Below are 22,503 nucleotides of genomic sequence, written 5' to 3'. Positions count from 1 at the left end.
ACATAGTTTTTTGGATCCCAAACCATGAACTAAAATTCTGAGTTCACTTTCAGAAACTATAGGAATTTTCTCCCTAGTTTTCCAAACTAGAACTGTAAAATTCTTTCGCCTAAAACTATAGAATTCTTTACCGATAGAGTTTCATTTGTAATCATGAACTTTTTTTTTAAAGAGATTAAGATTCTTAAATTTCACATATCTCTTTATTTTTTCTTTTAAAAGTTTGAAAACAACTTTATAGTTATCTATTTTTCGTTTCATATATAAATATTCAAACTAAGTCGTTAAAAAACAAAAGACTGATACTCTTAATAAGAATTTTCACCAACTTTAGGAGGAGGCTTTGGTAGGACAACTTTAGAAGTCTTGCAAAGTCTTGTTTTCATTTGTTGTTGTTCGATTGCCTTCTCTTTACGACTTTACCAAGAAACAAATTTAAATTTCACAATCGGAACTTGAAAAATGAACTAAATTATCAATAAATTGAAACTCATGTTGAGGGACATACCTGAGAAGAAAGAAATCTAATGCAGTAAGAGAGAACATGCACCTTGGCATTCAAATTTAATTTCATTCTTAACCATTATCTTAAAAAGTTTAGGGCACCTAATAATTCCACAACAATTGCTATGTTGATATGTATGTCCCAATATCGAAATTTAAGAAAATAAATAGAGCACAACAGAGTAGAACAAGAACATTAAGTGGCCCTGAACACTTATTTGGTATCAATAGTTATGAAATAAAAATTGAGTTTCAGCAATTAAGTATGAACTACAAACAAAATGAAGTAAACTTGACAACATCTGTGAACAAGTTCGTGATATAGAGAATAGCCTATGATGTTTAAAGAAGATGAATAATGTTTATTCCTTAAACTATACTTTAATATACATCCCTTCCAATTACAACAGTGGTGCTTAAATAAAGCTGGTCAAATTCAAAATCTCCCTGCCCCTTCTGCTATAAAAGATTACCAACTTTTCCTCACTAGCTACAACCAAGTTCAGTGTGTAAAATGTATCTTATCTTCCTTCCTCATTTTCTTCCATGCTTCCAATATTTCATATGCTGAGGGCTTGCCAGGTACTCCCTCACCATCATCATCATCATCTTTATAGTTTCCATCTTCCCCGAGCACCTCATTTGAATTATCGGAAGACTTTTCGGGTGCGAGATTATCGGCAAATTCCAGCCTATTAGCACCATAATTTATTCTATCTTCCATCTTAAATTTTTGAGGCCTGAAAAAGTCATTTTCTCCTATATCATCTTGATCATAATTGAAGATAAATGCCTCTGATTCACTGGAGTCATTTACGAGCTCAGCACTTTCCATCCTCATTCTCCCTGAAATATTTGGCTCATCTTCTCTTCTTTCATCTGAATCAATTTCGTCATTCTGAAAATTTCCCGTACTTCCAATCCCAGAAGGGATGACTCTAGAGATTGTTTTTGACGCACCTAATCCGCAGAGAACATGCAACGATCTTGATAAATTTGAGACTGTTGCTTCTGACACGACATCACAGTTACCAAGAGAATCCAATAGCCGCTGTAGATTTTCATGGTTAATCCGGTCTTTATTTTCCTTAAACATGTCTGTCCACTGCTTTTCAGTCACTCGGAATGGTGCATATGCCATGGTGTTAACTAAGATAACAGCTCGCTCATAATTGTGTTGAGATATAGCTTGAATCACCAATTCAAAAAAGAACATACGGTGAGGAATTTCACCAGCTTCCAGAATCATGTCGAATTCATGCTCGAGTAAATGACACTGCAATGAAACCAAAATGTTAAAAGTTACCAGCACAACAATAAGTACTATTTGTGGTTCCATTTCTGACTGAATCACTGATATATGGCACCAGTAATATGAAAAAAAATGCAGAGAATCTAAATAATCATGATAATAGTGCCACAAAGAAGTTAAAAGATTTGCGTTTGAGCTGAATTTGGCAGGAACATATGAAAGTATGGCAGAAATATAAAACAAACAAGTACAAAATAAACTAGTTTGTACCTTGCCAGCTCTTGATGCTTTTACAAGTACTGTCGCAGATTTATTTTGATCCAATTTACAACAAAAAAGAATCATCTCTTTGTAGACATGCTCGAAGTATTCCCACTGATGAGCACTGGCAGATGCTTCCAACATAGCACTATATGTGTACACGTCCGGGATAATCGAGCTACCATCACCAACAACTTCTTGAGGGGCAAAGGTATCTAATCTAAGGGCCCTAACTTCCTCAAATAACTCTTTAGCTTTCAAATACATATCATTCTGGCCATAAACTTTGAGCATCGTATTCACAGCCCCTATGTTAGGAGTACAAATGCCTTTCATGTGTTCAAAAATATGTATGCAATCGTTAAGATGCCCACCATCCATTGAAGACATTATCATGCCGGTGAAGGTAACTTCCAACGGCCGAGCATGAGAAAGTCTTCTAATCTTCTCGACCTGCAGCCATATTTCAACAAGTTGTATTCTTATACTGGTTTACAAGTAGCTTCAAGTATGTCTAACCATACCGATGCAGAAGTAAAGTTACCTCTACAATAGCATCTTGCCACCTTCCATAATTGCAGAGGCAACACGCGAGTTCATAATACACGCTGGCAGCTCCCATAACTCCTCTACTTTCCATTTCCCTGACAGTTTCAATAGCTTCGTCAACTTTACCTTCCTTCCACAAACATCTTACCAATACTAAGAAAGTTAAAATAAATATGTCAGGGCAACCAGCTGTCAAATATTGGTAGTAAACAATCAGAAGGAAACAAAAATCTACCTTTATAAGTTAAAGCTTTTGGAACTTCCCCACTTCTCGTCATCTTTCCGAACAGCTCATGGACAAGGTCATAATTGCCTGATTCCAGCATTACCTTATCACATGGATTGCTTGTAAGACTTGAATGCAAACATGCTTTAGGGTAATAATATCTAAAGGTAAATAACCGTAGGACTATCAACCAGTTTTCCCATTCTATCATGAAAACTCGGAAAAAGAATATAACTTAGAATTAGCTACTTAATTTGTGAATGAACTGATAACTAGAGCCATCATACAAACATGGGTACCTTCGTCTCTACATAGTTTAACCACATCACCTAAATGACAACCTTAAAGAAACATGTTTCCAAAAGACACCAGGTAGTATACATAAAAAGCTTCCTATCTTCCATTTTTCATTTTTCATTTTTCAACTTCCTAGGGAAACTGAGTTAACATATGAGCTCAGTTGTTAATGATCTAACATGCAGAAGATGCTAGCATGTGAATATCCACAAAGAAATTGTTAGTTACCGATCCTAATACAAAGCCATTACACCATGAAAGCCATCCAGTTGGGTTTGGAGAAGGTAGTGCAAAAACTACCGAAGCCTTGTGAATGGAGCTGTTTCCAATATTTGATCCCATTATCTACAAGTCACAAGTGTACAACACTATTTCACCATAGTTTTCTCTCTTATGGAGCCATTACACCTTACAGGAAAACTAAAAATAGAAAGGAGAAGTAAAATATGTAAAGGTTGTTCGAGAGACCTCAAAGGCCCCACCTGAAAACTTAGTTGACAACCTGTACAATTCCCCCTCTTTACTTATTCCACTCAGTTCCAGTTTTTCCCTACTTTCCCACCTCCTTGCCACCCAGGCAAGATAGTTATATCTCAAGTCTCTCTTTTTCCTCTAACTCATATTTCTCGCATGGTTGTGTAAGATGTGCCTAATATAACACAATAACTACCAAGTTAGAATATCAGTTTTCAATTCCATATGCATGTTCAACAATAAACAAAAACATAGTGATGTTATATTGCATCTCCCTATTCCCGGGTTACAGTAGACAAAATAGAAAAATTAGATCGGCAATGTTGATATCCTGTACTTACCTCCATTGCAAGTCCATAAGTTGCTCCATTAGGTTTCAGACCACTTCTCTTCAGTTGCTTGAAAACCCAGGACACAGCTTTCCACTGTTTCGTTGGAACACAAGCATTAAGTACCTATTGAATGGAAGAAACTCAACAGTTTAATAAATCGGCAAACTAGCATTTAGTACAATGTTTTATGAAAGATATTTAATTACTTTCTTACAGCATTATAAATAACCAAATCAGGTTCAAGAGTTGGATCCCAGTCCTTGTGACGCATGAATTTAAATATTTTGGGTTTCTGCCTCATGCATTCAACAATAGTCAGCAATTCTTTAAGAAGACCAGCTTGACCAAGTGTAACAGCAACACTGTGATATGCAGCCATATCAGGATATGCATGGATATTTCTCTGAATAAATTGAAAGCAAAATCAATCCAACTGTAAAACAATATATGTTAGAAAAGAAACCCTCCAGGTGAAAAACAAACTGACTCTTACACGCATCAAATTAAAAATCTGAAGAGCTTCCTTTGGTCTTCTTGCCTTCCCAAGAACAGAAAGAAGTTTTGTGTACACAAACCTACAAAATTATCAATAGTTTCTTAACAATAGAAAACATACAATGCCAAGCACTAAGCATATTGATACACAACTAACACATGGGTCAAAATTACGAAATAACTCTGCACACTGTGATTTAATAGAACAGGATAAATACGTTTTCTATGAGTCCTTCCTTTATCAAGATTATTTATAGACAAATGCCAACAAACACATTCAAGTCCCAAGGCACTATGCCACTATGTTACACTTGCACCATCCAATAGGGTGGCTCAAAGTGCAAGGCTTCAAGCTGGTCGCGCCAAGGAAGGATAAATGAGCACAATTTCAAAGCCACGAATGAAATTACGCAGAATTTCTCTAATGGTCTTAGAGAATCTCGCCAAGCAAGACAGATTCCACATGTGAAAGATATAAAAGTGATGCTTTATACTAACAAATCACCTGCTTTGATATTTCCTGTGATCTTTATAATTATACACCCATTGGACAGCAGAAAGTGCTTGCTTCCAACAACCTTTGGCACCAAGCAACTCAACAATCCTCATCAACTGACCCTCGGTAAATGGTAATCCTGAAAGCTTCATTAATCTTGAAAACTTCCAATCCTTCACAGTAATCTCCCTATCACATAACCTACAAAAAGAAATAACTTTGAAAAACAAAATCAAAACTTCACACACAATCCAAAGAATAGAGAAATTAACTAGAAATATGAAAATCAAACACAAACCTATCAACAAGAAACCTTATGACATCAGCCTCACTACGACTCCTTGTCTTCTTTCCCTTATGCCAGCCTTCATTATCCGCATTGAACCAAAGCTCGTTCATTTCGATATCATCATCGAAAACCCACTTCAGTTCATCCACCTTTCTTGCCTCAAACATGTCCTTCAGCTCCTTCAACCTCTCCCTCTTCAGCTTCCCTCCTTCACATTCCTCGTTTGCCCTCACTCGCTCCCAAAACTCAACCTTTTTTTATAACGATAACAAGGTGAAGAAATAACTAACTGCACCAATAATTAACTAACTATCAAAACTTACTACAAGAAATTAGTTAAAGTTACCTTTTGAGTCCCCTCCCAAGGCTTCCCCACCATCAAGAACCTGTGATCATTTTCACTTTCCTTGGGTTTTAGAGCTTCAACCACTTTGTTGAACTCCTTGTACTCATGCTTAAGAACTTGGAATTGCTGTTCCTCCAACATGGCTTGCTTCTGTGACTCCGTGAGTGGAGGGGGCTCATTGGATTTCTGGGCTTGGCGGTTGAGCTTCCGGTTGTGTTTCTGAATCTGTTTCTTGCGGAGGTTGTGGACGATTTTGGGTGTGGGGTTGACACCCTTTCGGATGAGGGTGCGTTTGATGGCTTCCTTGTCGGGTTCGAATTGAGCGTGAGAAGGGAAGATGGTGGTGTATCTCTGAAGTGCTTCCATGGTGTATCTCTGGCAAGGAGGTAAGCAAGGCGAGAATATGAGAGATGAGAGCCCAAAAAGAAGAAGAACCGATGAAGGATTGCAGCCATAGTTATCAGAACCGAACTGCTAATTGACCCGGTTTCAACCAGTGGGTTACTCATTCCCCCAGTTGACCCAGTCATAATTAAATAAAAATGTAAAATTATAAAAATAAAATTAAAATCAAAAGTTAAAACTTAAATACATATCTTCACAAACATATTAATAACGATCAAGTATCAATTTTTAGACATAACGAATGATGTAAAAAGAGATAATAAACTAGTCAGTAGTACAAAATGCTTTCTTAATTTAAATGAACATGGGAGAGAGCAACAAATAACACAATCAGTAAATCAAACTCAAAAGGTGATCTCAAAGTTGGCATCTATATTTTCATAGGACAAATTTGAAGCTTGACCAACATTTCCTTCATTTTGATTTGCACCTATATCTACATTTGTATATTTTTCACAAATCAATACCAAGAAGAATTCATAATAGCAACTGAGTTGTGATGAAGACATTTTTAAAATTCTAGCATAAAAAAAAAGAGCATGGGAACAACAATTTTATTCTGAGTTGCAGAGAGCATGAACCTCAGTTTTCACAACAAATTCAACTATGATCATTTTCAGCAACAAAATATTTAGCTCAAAAGATGATTTACAGATTTACAGCAACAAAAAATTTAGCTAAGTGATTATTTCAGCAAGACAACAACAGATTCAAGCTTCAGTGATGATAATCAGTAACAAATTCAACTCAGTAATGATTTTAAGCTACAAAAATGAGTTCAGTGATATTTTAAGCAACAAATTCAACTTTTAGCAACAAAAAATCAAGGTGCAGTGATGAATTACATCATCAAAAAATTTAGCTAGGTAATTTTTCAACAAGACAGCAACAGATTCAAGGAACAAAAAAATTAGCTCAGTGATATTTTCAGCCACAAATTAAACTTTCAGCAACAAAATCAAGGTTTACATCAACAAAAAATTTTTAGCTGGGTGATTTTTTCAACAAGACAGCATCATATTTAAGGTTCAGTGATGATAATCAGTAAACAATTCAACTCTGATATTTTCAGCAACAAATTCAACTTTAAGCAACAAAATCAAGGTGCAGAGATGAATTACAGCAACAAAATTGAGCAAGAAAGAACAGGGAATTTGTTAGAACTCACCAAATCGGGGACCAGCTGCTGACGGCGAGGCTCGAAGCAAGAAGACGACGACGACTAGCCCGGGGGCGTGCTGCTTCTGCCGCCGGCGACGACAATCGTAGGGAAGGCGCGACTGAGTGCGAGACGGTGACGAAGCAAAGAGCTACAACGACGACCAGCCCCGGCACCTGATGCTTCTGCCGCCGGCGACGACGAGCGCAGGAAAGGCGCGCGCTGACTGCAAGACGGTGACGAGACAGAGAGCAACGACGAGCTTGAGTGAGAGACGGGAGGCAGTGAGAGAGACCGGAGACGAGAGAGCTTGAGTGCGAGGGCGACGGTAAGAGAGATAAGAGAGCTTCAGCTTAGTGAGAGTGACGAGACTAAGACACTGAGGCGTGCCCGGGTGGGTGCGAGAGGAAGAGGAAGGAGACGTTCACTCAGCAGATTTGGATTTTCGCTTTCCTTTACTAGGAAACGACGTCGTTTCCTTTTCTGAAAACAAATTAAGCACCCGGTCCGGCCGGTCCGGGTTATGGAAACCAACCGTGTCACCAGTTTTGCTTAAACACGAACGGCCCAAATCAATTTTTTGTGGGTCTGATGCTTAAGCAGTTTAAAAGGTGGCTCGACCCGGCCAAAGAACTAAATTTTCAGTTGAACTGACCAAGGCAAGTGGAATCTAATAACTATGATTACAGCCGGTGCTCTAATTCCCCTAATCCACATTTTCAATTTCTAGTTCAACTGCATCGAACCGGTTATATATAGTTACTAGCAGAAGATCCGTGCGTTGTACGGGTTGAAAATTTTTGCTTTTTGTTTTGAAATTTTTTTTTCAGTCTTTTTGGATTATTATTTTTTATATTAATAAAAATATTTTTGTTGTTTTATTTTTAATTAAATATAACAGATTTATTTACTCTATCACTACTTAAAATATATAAGTATTTTTTCTTAACCTTTCATAGTTTGTAAGTTGTCATTTTTTAATACTATCAAAAAGAGAGGATCAAATACACAAAAAGATAAAAAATTTAAGAATTTGAAAAACATACTATATTGACCTTTGATTTTGTTTAAATGCTGATTGAATAAAAAGAAAAAGAGAAAAAAATTGATTTTTGAAATTTCTCATCAAACTTGTTAATTTTTAAGATAAAAGAAAGAAAAATAACTATAAGTGTAAAACTTCGTTTGCCCAACTTCTAAATCTCTCGACCACTACCTATACGCTATAGAGAACATTGATTTTTGGTTTATCTTTAATTTTTTCTCTTTTGCTTTCTCTTCTATTCTTGATTGGAATATGTGCAACGCACGGACGGAAAACAAATGTTGCTAAAATTAACCATCATGAGTTTCTCTCCAAATACCCTTGTTGACGGATTCAGAAAATTTTGGTAGTAGGAGCAAAATTTATATAACATAATAATAATTTTTATAATAAAAATAGTATGTGTACATAAAAAAATTAAATATTAAATTATCTATTAACCGCTATATATCTGTGTATAAATAAATATATTGTTTAACTTATTTTTAATGTGTATTTTATATTTCAATATATATTTTATACAAATAGTTATTTTTATGTACATATAGCATGATTATTGTTATAATTATATTTTGTTATTATAAAATATGATTAGCCTTCAAAATATCTAATATATAAATTGAAATACTAAAATAGTAATTTAAATAATATTATATAATTTAAAATTCTAGGTTTTATATTTTTTAAAATTAAGTAATTTTTCTTTTAATACTACCATCAAAATTTCTCTCTTTATATATATTACTAAACAATTATTTAAAAATTTACTTCTCAACACAATTAGAAGCCAACTCTTATTGATATTTATAGTTAAAAAAGTTCTTTCAATTAATACAGTTGCTACGCAAAAAATTAAAGCTAATTTTAGAAAATGATAAATAATATTTTGAGTTGATTTTTAAGAAAGAACACTAATTTTGTTTAAGTATGAGAATTGATTATTCTAACGAATATCTAATAAAAAAATTTTAAATTGACAATTAAGTACCAATAATTGAGTAAAAAATTATTGTGGGGTCAAATTTAATAATCTAATGAGAAAAAATAAATATTATTATCATATACTACTTAAAAAAATTTTAAATTATAGTGGGGGCACTTGCCCCACAACATTACACTTGGATCCGTCCCTGCCTTGTAAGCCCTAACGCATCTTCTAGCTTATGCGTTTCTTATTTTCGGTGACTCACCGCCAAGGTTAAATTTTTTCGAATCCGTCGAAGACCATAACTTGTCCCCTCCCCGGCGACCCGGCTCTGAAACCGTCTCCAAAAATCCTTGTAAGGCCTACTGCTTCTTCTTTTAGCTCATGCGTTTGTATTTTTTTGAATTTCACTTCCAATTTTGCGTTATTTGTTCTGTTACTCGGTTTGTGTAATCATTATTCGTGGAAGAAGATTGTTTCAATTTCAAATGCAGTAGTTGATCATAGTTATTTATGGTGGTGTTAATTAGATTGATGGCCAGTGATGCATGCTCCTCGAACATGAGACGAAGCAGAGGTAGAGACGGCAGACAACACGAACTCAAAGTTGGATATGCAACCTTATGTTCGCTGCAACCTGGGGATGTAAAAGATGGTGTGGCCCCAAAATGGTTCTGCAGAAAATATGCCATCCGTTACATGTCGAAGAGAAATACCGACCCGAATAGGCTATTTTTTGGATGCCCATTTGTTAAAGGTAAGCACGCAATTCTTCATGTATGCGTACTAAGTTTATGCTAAAATTGGGTTAAATTTTAAATTTTTGGAATGGAGGTTTAGACTCTAGATTTTGGTGATTTTTCCTTACTCAAGTTGTTGTGGATGTGATTTTGAATTGTTGTGAATGACTTCACAATTAGATATGAAAATGATTTGATTTCGTAAGCGGTCAGCTGCTTAATTGGGTTGAATTTGTATATGATTTGATATTGTAGCCGGTTAATTTTGAAGAATGATTGAGAATTGGAAGAAAGTTGATTTTCTTTGTCTAGAACTATCTCCAAACAAACAATCATCATTTATCTTTTGTAACTCTGGAGCAATTTAATAACGATGCCATGCTATTGTCTTTGACAAACAAAACAAAGAAGGAAATTATTTTTAAGTTTCTGAACCTATTAGAAGTGATTGTGGTTCTGATTTTGATCTAATCATTAGACTTTGTTGATGAAGCCTCCTTCTCTCTTGTCGCTGCTTCTCTATTCTTCTTCCTCAACTCTGCTTTTCTACTCTTTTTGTTCAGCAGCTTCTCTAGGTTTACTATTCTTTCCTCTACATAAGCAATCAAGTTATCCAGTCTCGAATGTTCTTCAACATCATTCGGCTTGCCGTCACCCAATCCCCTTGTTAGCTCCACCGCTCTGACCCTTACAATGTGGTTATCAACCCAGACAAAGAATTTACAATGTGGTTGTGTCTCCTAAATCGAATAGAACATAATGAATGTATGGTGGTACAAAACACTCCAATTCAATCTAATTCACATATATCACTATAATTAATCTCTAAATTCTAAATCTAAAAAAATCCAGCCGTGAGTCACCGAAAATAAGAAACGCATTAGCTAGAAGAAGCGGTAGGACTTACAAGGGTATTTGGAGAGAGTTTTGTATGTGGGTCACTGAAAAAATCAAACGCATGACGTACAGGAAGAAGCAACAAACGCATGAGGTAGAAAAAGAAGCGGTGGGCCTTCAAAAGGTATTTAGAGAGGGGTTTGCTTCCACGGATTGACCCTTGACATTTTAAGTTTCACACATTGAACCCATTCATATTGGAGTACATATACGTTAGGTAGTATAATATAAATAACATAGAATACAATGCAGTGTGAAAACATCAAATGGATTAATGAATTTTTCAAGATGATTCTTGATCAATGGCTGTGATAGTGCCACCTAAGCAAGGGTAAATCACCCACAAAATTGCCATGGGTTTGGAAGAAATCACCAATTTATAGGTTTTCTCACTTTTTACAACAAAAGTATTTTATTATTCCAAAGGCATAAAATTATATATTTAAAAATCGAGAAATAGAAAGCACAAAATTAAGAAACATGGCATGATGAGAAATCGCTGTTTTTGACATAAAAATTCTGCACAGTATAAGCAGTTAATTATCCATATTTAAGCTATAGAGACTAGTTGAAAATTTGTGCACAATAAAAGAACTAACTATAGAGATTTCCAACGTAATCAATGCTAAATTAAACTAAAAAATGCATATAGCACCATACTTGGATCTGTGGTGGAGATAGTAGCCACTCCATTGAAGTCACAGGAATCAAGAGTCTTTCCCTTCTTATGATAGTAACTATCAAAAGCGTAAGTTGAATGTGCAATCACATTGTCTGGTTCATCGCATCGTTGTCCCTGCCGCATAGTAGAGTATTCCACTTTGCCCAGTCCACACGCCCAATCTAGTGCAGCATGCAACATCTTCGGATCAGCACCCTCCTTTACAATGCAGAAAGATTGGTTGCTGATATCATTTGCTAAGAGTGTATCTGATCCAGTCAAGTGTAAAATGTAATTAGGTGCACCATTTGCATCCAAGAGTCCCCAATTCAGAAAAATAAGTTTCAAGATAAAAAAAATATGCCATTCATAATAAAAAGATTAAAAACTAATATAGTATCAACAGTCAAAATAAAATAAATATCAACAGTCCAAACCACCCTTGAGATCCTATCAAATCACCGCACTTGCTGAAAGCACAAATGCTTTCTTTCTTCTTCCTGCAATTACCTTTTCTCCCACTTTTTCCGAATCAGATCAACATCCCAACTATACTTCCATGTGAAACAAAAGAGTATATACAATCAAGCTAAGGCAACAAAGCATAAGAGATAAATAGAAATTAAAACCAAAACTGTAAGTATTCTTGGCTGTCTAGAAAATTTATATTAGAGATATCGCAGGAGTCCCCATTAAAGTTAATAGACATAATATAAAGAGCAATTTACGAAAATAAAATATTTGGCTTCCAAAATTATGGAAATACAACTTTTGCAGTTTAGATACGAAAATGCAACTTTCTACAAATCTACGTAAACCGTAGAAGAGGTCCCACGAATGTGAAATACACGTAAACCGTTGGAGGGCTTCCACGATTTACGTTGATGAAGCATTTGGAAAGAAACCGTGGTAGGAGTTCCACGGTTTCTGTGAGGATGCAAAACATGCAAAACACGCACCGAGTTCTACTATATATACTAACCTAGAGTGTCATTTTTATATACCAAGTAAATATTTAAACTATTAGTCTCTAAAATTTGAGTTAGGTAATTTAGTATTTTTAAATATTTATGTTTAGGATAAAATAAATTTTTATGATACTTACATAAAATTTTAAAGTTAAAAAATAAAAGAGTTTATTTATTATATTTATGTTTATTATGAATTTTTTATTTTAAAATTATTTTATTTTAAAATATTATATAAAATTTTAAAGAATTTAAAAAAATAAATTATTCTTTGTTATAAACACATTTATTATAATTTTTTTAAGTTTTAAAAGTTGTTTTATAAAACATAATTGTGGTATGTGCTTATTAAAAGTCATTTTTAATTTAATTTTACCAAATGTAAGTACTGCAGCAAGACAGCTTTCATAAACTACTTTCAAAAAGTAAAAGTTTTACCAAACCAAGCCTAAATGGTTATTGACATAGCCAGACCTTCGAAATGCTTGTCCCTAGTGATGTTGTAAGCTTGCAACTTCTCTTGAGGCTTATTTTTTTTTCTTTTATTTTGAATTTATCCTTCTTAAGTCACCAAAAAAATTATTAACAAATATATGGAATTATATATTATATCATCTAAATAATAAGGTTTAAAATTTTAAAAATTTAAATTATATTTATTTAAATTTTAAATATTTTGGGGGTAAAATATGTTATTATTAATAAAAATTTGAGAGTATTATTTTTTTTTTTGGTGACTTAAAAGAAAATAAACAAAAACTAAGAAAGAAAAAAAAAGACAAGAAACTGCTTAAGAAAGGCAGTCCCGCTGAATACTACTCTCAAACTCCTTCCAAGGCAATGGAAGCTCCACTTGGGGAGAAATAGTCCTCATTGCAGTCTTTGCCATGATGTCTGCTACTGTATTTGTATCTCTCAAGATCAACCGAAGATCAGCACGCCATTTCCAAGACATGATATCTCGGATTTTTAACACCAAAGGATCAGTAAACCCAGAGTAATCTTGTAAATTATTGACAATAGTAAAAGCCTCCACACAGTCTGTCTCACATATAATGTCTCTTTGTCCCGAGTCCCATGCTAAAAGAAAGCCTCTCCAAATAGCAAACAACTCTCCTTGCAAAATGCTACGACTCTCAATTGTTCCCAGACAGCCTCGTTGCCACCTTCCCTTCCAATCTCTGCTAACACAAGCAAAACCAACTCGAGCACCACTGCCAGGATAGCTAGCATCACAATTAATCTTAAAGGTACCCACTGAGGGGGGAATCCAAGAGCCACTAATGGTTGAGGGGATAGATAGTCGTTGCAACTCAAAAATATTTTGGAGCTCCTTTTCTAAGGACAAAGCCATACCAATCACCTTGTCTGTGGTCCAATGCTCGTGAGGATGAAAGATCTCGTTGTTTCTCGAACACCAAATCCACCAGAGACCAGAAAAGAATCTAAAGGGGCGCTGTTTGCTATTATGTAAGAACCAACTCATCAAATCCACTGGTTGATCGGAGATCCCTAAAGCTTGCCAAACAAGTTGGGCTTTTGGATAATCCCGAATACAATGTAAAACCGACTCCTGACTTGAGAAACATCGTGGACAGCTATCCGTGTGCGAAATGCCCCTTCTAAAATGAAATGCAGCAGTAGGAAGAGCCTCCCGAAGACATAGCCAGGCCAAAAATTTGTGCTTTTCCGGAACATGTTGACGCCAAAGCCAAAGCCAATTACCCCTATCCTCCCAACTAAACATCTTCTTACTGAGCCATAAATAACCACTATGAGCATCATAAACCTTTGAGGCCGCACCAGTCCAACACCAACCGACCTCTGAACCAGCTTGAACATCTGGGTTGTAAGAATTAATGTTGCTCTGCAGAGACTGATTCAGAGGAGAATAGATATTCTCAAGGTTCCACTGTCCAGATGACCAAAGGTCCAAGATCCTGAGATTCGAATCAGAAATGTGAACATAATCCATCTCCTGACACAGTCGCCCCTCTCTTCTCCATTTAGAAAACCAAAAGTTCTGTTCCAAATCCCCAATGCACCAACTAAAACCTTCCTTTAGGATATCCCAAGCTCGACATATACTCTTCCAAACATAAGATCCATTTCCTCGAGACCGACTAAAACAATCATCCTTAGAAGAATGGTTTTTCTCCGTCAACAGTTGAACCTATAGCTTGTTGGGATGGTGAAAAAGTTGCCAAACTAGTTTTCCAAGAAGAGCAATATTGGCACAAAAAGGATCTCTAATTCCCAGACCTCCAAACTTCTTAGGAGTGACCAACAATTTCCAGTTAACTAGATTCAGGCCTCTACCATCAGCTTGACCCTTCCATAGAAAGTTTCGCATCATGGATTCTATCTTATTAGTTACCCCTTTAGGGAAGAGAGATACTTGCATGCGATAAGTAGGAATCGCAGTCACTACCGAGTTGAGCAAACAGAGTCTGCCTGCTTTATTAAGCAATCTTCCTTTCCAGCTGGCTAGCCTTCCCCGAATCTTGTCCAAAACATCGTTGAAAGTTGCGCGTGTCACCCGAGAGTGATTAAGGTTCACCCCTAAATACTTGCCCAAGTTCTGAACGAATCTGATGGAGGAGACCCCAGTGAAAATCTCTTTTCTTGTCGCTGAAACATTCCTGGAGCATAGCGCTTTAGATTTTTCCACATTAACCTTCATCCCAGAGGCTCTGCAGAAATTTTCCAAAGCTACCATTACAGTTTGAACTTGCTGTTTTTCAGCTTTACAGAAAAGAAGCAAATCATCGGCAAACATCAAATGAGAAATTCTTGGACCCCCTCTGGAAACCGCAACTGGCTTCCACAAGCCCTTATCAACTTGCTGATTAATAGAACAGGACAATCTCTCCATACACAACACAAACAGATACGGTGATATAGGATCTCCTTGCCTAAGACCCCTGCTCAGAGTAAAGCTATTTAATCTATCCCCATTCCAGAGGATAGACAGTGAGGAAGCAGTGACACAACGCATAATCAGATTGACTGTCGGAGGAGGAAAGCCAAAACTCACCAGGGTTTGTTTCAGAAATCCCCAATCCACTCTATCGTACGCTTTCTCCAAATCAATCTTAAAGACCAGGGTGCCTTTCTTTGACTTTGTCTTCTTCATGAAATGGAGAACCTCTTGTGCTACAATGATGTTGTCAGGGGTTCCTCTCCCCGGGATAAACCCTCCTTGAAGGGGCCCAATAATCTCTTTGAGATGGGGACGAAGTCTATTGACCAGGACCTTCGTTATAACTTTGTAAACCACATTACAGAGACTAATTGGTCGAAAATCCTTCATGGAAACCGGGTTTTCTACCTTCGGAATAAGAACCACAAGAGTTTCCATCATCCTTGGATCCATATCCAAACCAGAGAACGCATGACGAACCATAGTCCAAACATCAAAACCAACAATCTTCCAGTATTCTTTAAAGAAGAAAGCCTGAAACCCATCAGGGCCCGGCGCCTTAAAAGAATGCATACTGAAAACAGCCGACTTAACTTCTTCCAGAGTAACTGGCGCTGTGAGGCTACAACATGCTTCATCATTCAGGGAAGGCAGTGGCACATCACCAAGACAACCTAAGTCTACATCCTCCGACTGGCAGAATAGGCGTTTATAGAAGGATTCAGCTTCCTTTCTAAGGACATCCGGGTCCGTTTCCCACACCCCATCTTGAAGAAAGAGACCATGAATCTTATTATGCTTTCTCCGCACAAGAGTCTGGATATGAAAGAACTTGGTATTTCTATCCCCAAATTTTACCCACTGCTCTCTGGATTTTTGAAACCATAGAAGTTCCTCCTGCACAAGCGTGTTATTAAATTCCTCAATCAGCTGTTTTTCTTTTTGCCGCATAGACAAATCTTCCATTACTTCAAGTCGCTTCTGAAGGAAATTAATCTGTCTCTCCAATTTGCATTTCCTAACGAAAATATTGCCGAACACTTTAGAATTAAACTCCAAAGAGTTCTTCTGCACTTCTGAAAGCTTGTCGTGCATCTCTCTGTAGCCAGCCTGCCATGACTGGTTCACATTATTTCTGTACCCCGGATGAGTTGCCCAAGCTACAATAAACCGAAAAGGTCTATTCTTTTTCGGTTGGGGACGACCTGTACAGCGTACTAGGATAGGACAATGATCAGATTGAAGCCTATTTAAAATTTCTGCGTAAGCCTCTGGAAAGAGAGATAGCCAGCCACTATTGATACAAACCCGGTCAAGTTTTTTCGCCACCTCAACACCATTTTTAACCCTTCTGTACCAAGAAAATTGTCTTCCAATAGTCTTCAAGTCAAACAGATTACTATCCCCTAGAGAGGCAGCAAGCCGATCTGCATGATGACTCGAGAAGAGGCAACCCTTAGATTCATGAGAGAATAGTACTTCATTAAAATCACCAAGAACAATCCATGGCCCGCAGAAAGACGAAGACTGAGTAACAAGATAATCCCATAGCAAAACTCTGGTATTAAATTGTGGACTACCATAGATACCACTGCACCTCCAAATCACATTATTTACCTGAACCTCAACTGTAACACACTGATCGAAAGCATCAACCCATTTGCAGTGAACACCCTGTATTGCAGAAAGGAACCAAATACCCCCCTTATGTCCTGACGCCTCCACTATACCAATAGGGTGATAACCAAGTCTTTCCCAGAACATTTTCAAGTGTTGAAAAGGACAGTGAGTTTCAACCACAATAAAAATTACAGGTTTAAATTTCCTAACCAGCTCTTTACAATTCACCCGGGCTAACTTATTAGAAGCACCCCTAATATTCCAAGCTATTATATTTAAACTATCCATAATATAAAATATAAAAATATAAAACAAGGAAATCAAAGTGCTTCACCAACCTCAAACCGAGGCTTGCCTAACGGAAGTGACTCCCGTGACCTTCAGGTTTGCCGGATCTCCCTAGAATATCTCCTTAATCCCGCCTACCGACGCAGTAACAGCCGGCAATGCGCCTTCCTTCTCCAATGGAATCGCCACGGTAACACCCTCCTTCACGGTTGCAGGAAGACATGACGATGCTTCCACCACCGTGCCTCCATTCTTTTCAACTGGCGAGCTCTGTAGGGACCCCGGCCTTGGTCGTTTCCGGAGAGAGGACCCGCAAGGCACTGGGGTGTGTCGGGTTGAGGAGATCGACGTCTCACCAACACGGGAAGCGCTGTGTCCGACCTTGACTCGTGACCCGACCCTAGCACGATAGGAGCTTGATCCATTCGTGTGAGAGAAGTGAATGGTGGGCCTGATTACTCTACCCGAATCGATTCTGGATTGAATGCTTCTTTGGACCTTGTTAGATTGCTTCTGACCCAGCTTGGTTTTACCTTTCCTCACAACTTGCTCCCAGCCTGGTTCATCATGCATGCAAGCCTCCTCAACATTATTTCCTTCCAAATTATTAGCCTCCAAATCTTCTTGCAAATTCGATGCAGGATTCTCGCCAGTAACGCCACCTACCACATTAGGTTCTACTTCATTTGAATTGTGACTTTTGGTCTCAGGATGTGGCACTGCCTTTGTACCGTCCCGTGGCTTGGTGGCATCGAAATCAACACTCTTTCCTTCCCTAGAGTCTCTACCCAAGCACTGTGCCATATCGTGACCATAACGTGCACAAGAGTTACAAATTAAATTTAAACTTTCATACTCCACTACATGAGTTACGCCTTCCACAATGATATGCTTGATCACTGGCAGTCCTAAATTTATTTGAACACATACTCGGGCATATCGTCCTCTCTCAGCCAATTTAGTGGCTAAGTCCACTTTGATGGGAACTCCTATTGCAGAAGCAATACGCATCATGGCCTGTTCCTGATAGCACCATATTGGGAGCCCCGAAATCCGAACCCATACAAGCGTAGACCCAAAGGATTGCTCACATGGCCAAAAATTTATATCCCACGGTTTTACAGCAACATAGTGCCCCTCAATCAACCACGGACCACCAAGCATGACCTTCTCACGATCTTCACATGCATCAAATTTTACCATGAAGTACCCAAACCCCACATCAAGCAGATCAAAGCCACCTTTGATGCGCCAAACCATCCGAAGCTTGTGTGAAAGAGCTGTGTAACTATAATTTTTATCAAGAACCTTAATCACTAAAGCTTCTCGATAAGGCTCTGCCAAACAAAGCTTGGCTTCTTCAGTTACACATGGAGGTTGGGAATCGCCCTGCTTGCCCACCACCGTGGCTATACTATCCCCAGATAGAGATCCTGCAAGTGCAAACGCCTTCGATTTTTCTGGACCAATGACTTTATTTCTAAAGGAGATCTTTGTAGGATTTGAAAAACCCCCTCGTGAAAAACCCTCCTTGACACCGGATGCACCCCCACCCACACTCTCCCTCTTATCTCTTCCGACGGCATGGCCGCCATGCTCACTGTGTGAGAGTATTATTTAAATAAATATATATAAATATACGTATTAAAAATTTAAAATATTATTTGAATATATGTACTAAAAATTTGAACGAGTTACTTAAATTAAAAAAATTAAATTTAAATAAAATATAATTCTACTTAACTCAAATTATATTAAATTAAATCAAAATAGTTTGAAAAATAAATTTAAATTAGCACTATACAAATCAATCATTTGCATAAAATTGAATTAGATTGAAAAGTATAAATCAAATCAATATTATCCAAATCGTTTAAAATTATATCATTTTTACAATTTGAATAAATTTAAAATATACTACAAAATATAGTCTTATTTCGTTGACAATACAAATGATAGATGTAAATATATCCCACTCACTCTAGGTTGGTATATATAGTGAAACTCGTGTATAAACCGTTGGACCCCTTCCACGGTTTATGCATGTTTTGCATCCTCACAGAAATCGTGGAACCCTACCACGGTTTCTTCCCAAATGCTTCATCAACATAAACCGTAGAACCCCTCCAGCAGTTTACGTGTATTTCAAATCCGTGGGACCCCTTCCACGATTTACATAAATTTGTAAAAAATTACATTTTCGTATCCAAACTGCAGAAGTTATATTTCCGTAGTTTTGAAAGCCAAATATTTTATTTTCGTAAATGCACGTTTGTTAAAATTTACATAAAGGAACTTCCGCAGCAATACATAAATATAGATAGAAAAAGAGGATGGATTACATATGCAGGAACATACATGATCATGTCAAGCATAGAATGATAGAATTGAATAACTTAAACAAACTAATAAACAATGTAAATAATAAACATAAAGAGAAAAATTGTCTCATTTCACTCATTCTAAAATATGCATTATCTCAAAAAAAAAAAAAACAAATTAAATATAATTTATATAAATATAAACAAGAAGAAAAGTTATTTAACTTAATTTTCTTGCAGACGTTCTGACCTCATTTCTATTTCCCTAAAACTGCGATGCAATCTCATATCAGAATCCAACTGGATACTCAATTAATCTCTTATATATTTTCATATACCAACAGATCACAGTATACATAATAGCAATTAACATTTATTTGAAATAAAATCAAAGAAATCCTAAAAAACACAACGACGAAGCATCCAATATCTAACCTGTTCTGGTGAGCGAATTAAAGGACTTCTGCTGTGTTCGGCCCACTTTTACAGCCCCTCATCTGAGGTCTACCATTTCGATCGCGAACTCGCCATAATGGTTTCCGCCGTGGCCTCCGCAATGCCTTCGGACACTATTCTGAGGGGTCATTTGCGGCAGAAAATAGCGATGAAACTCGGTAACATTTTCCTTTAGAGCTTCTGTCACCAGCCCCCCACTTTGACTGGACCAGATCCCGATTCCGCTCGGCATATACCGGCATTTTGAGTAATTGAAGAAATCGTTTCTTCCTCTTCATAGATGCTGTCGGTGTCACTGCAGCCATTTACAGCATCCTTCCATTGAGATCAATAATATTCCTAGAGAGAGATATCGCAGAGCAGCATTGAGAGAATAACCAGATCTGAAGAGAAACCAAACTGAAAGGAGGAAAACGGGGTTGAAGGGCTAGGGTTCCAGAGTGAGAAAAACATCGAAAGAGAAGGAGAGAGTGTGTGTCTCAAGAAAAAGCAAGGGATGGTAGAATGTAAAAAAAGATCGAGAAACAGAGAACTGGGTTTGAGAGTGAGAGCAACACCGTGAGAGAGAAAGCGAGAAAATGAAAGAGAAAGAGAGTGTCACACAGAGGAGAGGGAATGATCGAGGTCACAACACCGAGAGAAATGATCCAGGCCAGAAGGAGAGAATAGCCAATCGAGGAGAGAACGAAGGGAATGAGGCGATTAGGGTTTTCGAGAGAGATAGAGAGAGGAGAGACAGCGTCAAATGAAAGATAGAGAATGGAAAAAGAAGATGAGGGCGAGAATGAAGCGCGTTTAGGTTACTCTTTTTTCATTTTTTTTATTGCAAATTACCGTGAGAGTGGCGTGTGGCTTAATGAGCCACGGTTATTATACTAGTGGTATGCGAAATTGTTACTCTGAGGTTGTAAAATTTGTTGTTCGTTCTCTCCCTGGTAATGGCGCCAACAAACTTGTGCACGATACCATGGTCCAAACATAACTTCACAACTTCGCACAACTAACCAGCAAGTGCACTGGGTCGTCCAAGTAATAAACCTTACGTGAGTAAGGGTCGATCCCACGGAGATTGTTGGTATGAAGCAAGCTTTGGTCATCTTGTAAATCTCAGTCAGGCGGATATCAAATGGTTATAGTATTTTCGAATAATAATAATAAATAAACAGAAAATAAAGATAAAAATACTTATGTATATCATTGGTGAGAATTTCGGATAAGCGTATAGAGATGCTTTCGTTCCTCTGAATATTTTCTTTCCCGCTGTCTTCATCCAATCAGTCTTACTCCTTTCCATGGCAAGCTTTCTGTAAGGGCATCACTATTGTCAATGGCTACATCCCATCCTCTCTGTGAAAATGGTCCAAATGCTCTATCACGGCATGGCTAATCATCTGGAGGTTCTCGATCATACTGGAATAGGATTTACTATCCTTTTGCATCTGTCACTACGCCCAGCACTCGCGAGTTTGAAGTTCGTCACAGCCATCCCTTCCCAGATCCTACTCGGAATACCACAGACAAGGTTTAGACTTTCCGGATCACAGGATGGCCATCCATGGGTTCTAACTTATACCACGAAGATACTAATAACTCGGACTCGGTCCCCTGTATTAGATATCTAAGAGATATTCATTCTAGCTTGTTTGCATGTAGAACGGAAGTGTTTGTCAGGCACGCGTTCATAAGTGAGAATGATGATGAGCATCACATAATCATCACATTCATCATGTTCTTGGGAACGAATGGATATCTTAGAAGCGGAATAAGTTGAATTGAATAGAAAAACAGTAGTACTTTGCATTAAATCATGAGGAACAGCAGAGCTTCACACCTTAATCTATGGAGTGCCGAAACTCTACCGTTGAAAAATACATAAGTGAAAGGTTCAGGCATGGCCGAATGGCCAGCCCCCAAACGTGATCAATGATCTATATCCGAATACAATAGTAAAAAGTCCTATTTATACTAAACTAGTTACTAGGGTTTACAGAAGTAAGTAATTGATGCATAAATCCACTTCCGGGGCCCACTTGGTGTGTGCTTGGGCTGAGCTTGAAGTTTACACGTGGAGAGGTAATTCTTGGAGTTGAACGCCAGTTTGTAACGTGTTTCTGGCGTTCAACTCTGGCTTGTGACGTGTTTCTGGCGTTTAACTCCAGACTGCAGCGTAGAACTGGCATTCAACGCCATTTTGCGTCATCTAAACTCGGCCAAAGTATGGACTATTATATATTTCTGGAAAGCCCTGGATGTCTACTTTCCAACGCAATTGAAAGTGCACCATTTTGAATTTTGTATCTCCAGAAAATCCACTTTGAGTGCAGGGAGGTCAGAATCCAACAGCATCAGCAGTCCTTCTTCAACCTCTGAATCTGATTTTTGCTCAAGTCCCTCAATTTCAGCCAGAAAATACCTGAAATCACAGAAAAACACACAAACTCATAGTAAAGTCCAGAAATCTGAATTTAACATAAAAACTAATAAAAACATCCCTAAAAGTAACTAGATCCTACTAAAAACATACTAAAAACAATGCCAAAAAGCGTATAAATTATCCGCTCATCACAACACCAA

The 22,503-nt window shown here is 37.4% G+C and overlaps 1 protein-coding gene across 1 annotated transcript; it reads right to left on the bottom strand.

The window, feature by feature from the left end:
- Positions 1 to 721: 721 nt before the first annotated feature.
- On the bottom strand, positions 722 to 7,542 carry DG1 (Tetratricopeptide repeat (TPR)-like superfamily protein). Its single transcript, XM_016342631.2, has 11 exons — positions 7,095 to 7,542; positions 5,522 to 5,896; positions 5,185 to 5,426; positions 4,896 to 5,087; positions 4,389 to 4,470; positions 4,110 to 4,298; positions 3,905 to 4,018; positions 2,802 to 2,895; positions 2,562 to 2,719; positions 2,027 to 2,470; positions 722 to 1,780 (listed from the first exon to the last, which is right to left on the bottom strand). The coding sequence occupies exons 2-11, from the start codon at positions 5,885 to 5,887 to the stop codon at positions 1,007 to 1,009; spliced, it is 2,655 nt and encodes an 884-aa protein (XP_016198117.2). The 5' UTR covers positions 5,888 to 5,896; positions 7,095 to 7,542; the 3' UTR covers positions 722 to 1,006.
- Between the last annotated feature and the right edge of the window lie 14,961 nt (positions 7,543 to 22,503).

Source organism: Arachis ipaensis, chromosome B4, assembly GCF_059453495.1.
Source record: "Arachis ipaensis isolate K30076 ecotype BB chromosome B4, ASM5945349v1, whole genome shotgun sequence".
Taxonomy (NCBI): domain Eukaryota; kingdom Viridiplantae; phylum Streptophyta; class Magnoliopsida; order Fabales; family Fabaceae; genus Arachis; species Arachis ipaensis.
The sequence above is the reverse complement of the archived record's forward strand: the minus strand, read 5'-3'. Positions and strand labels throughout refer to the sequence as shown.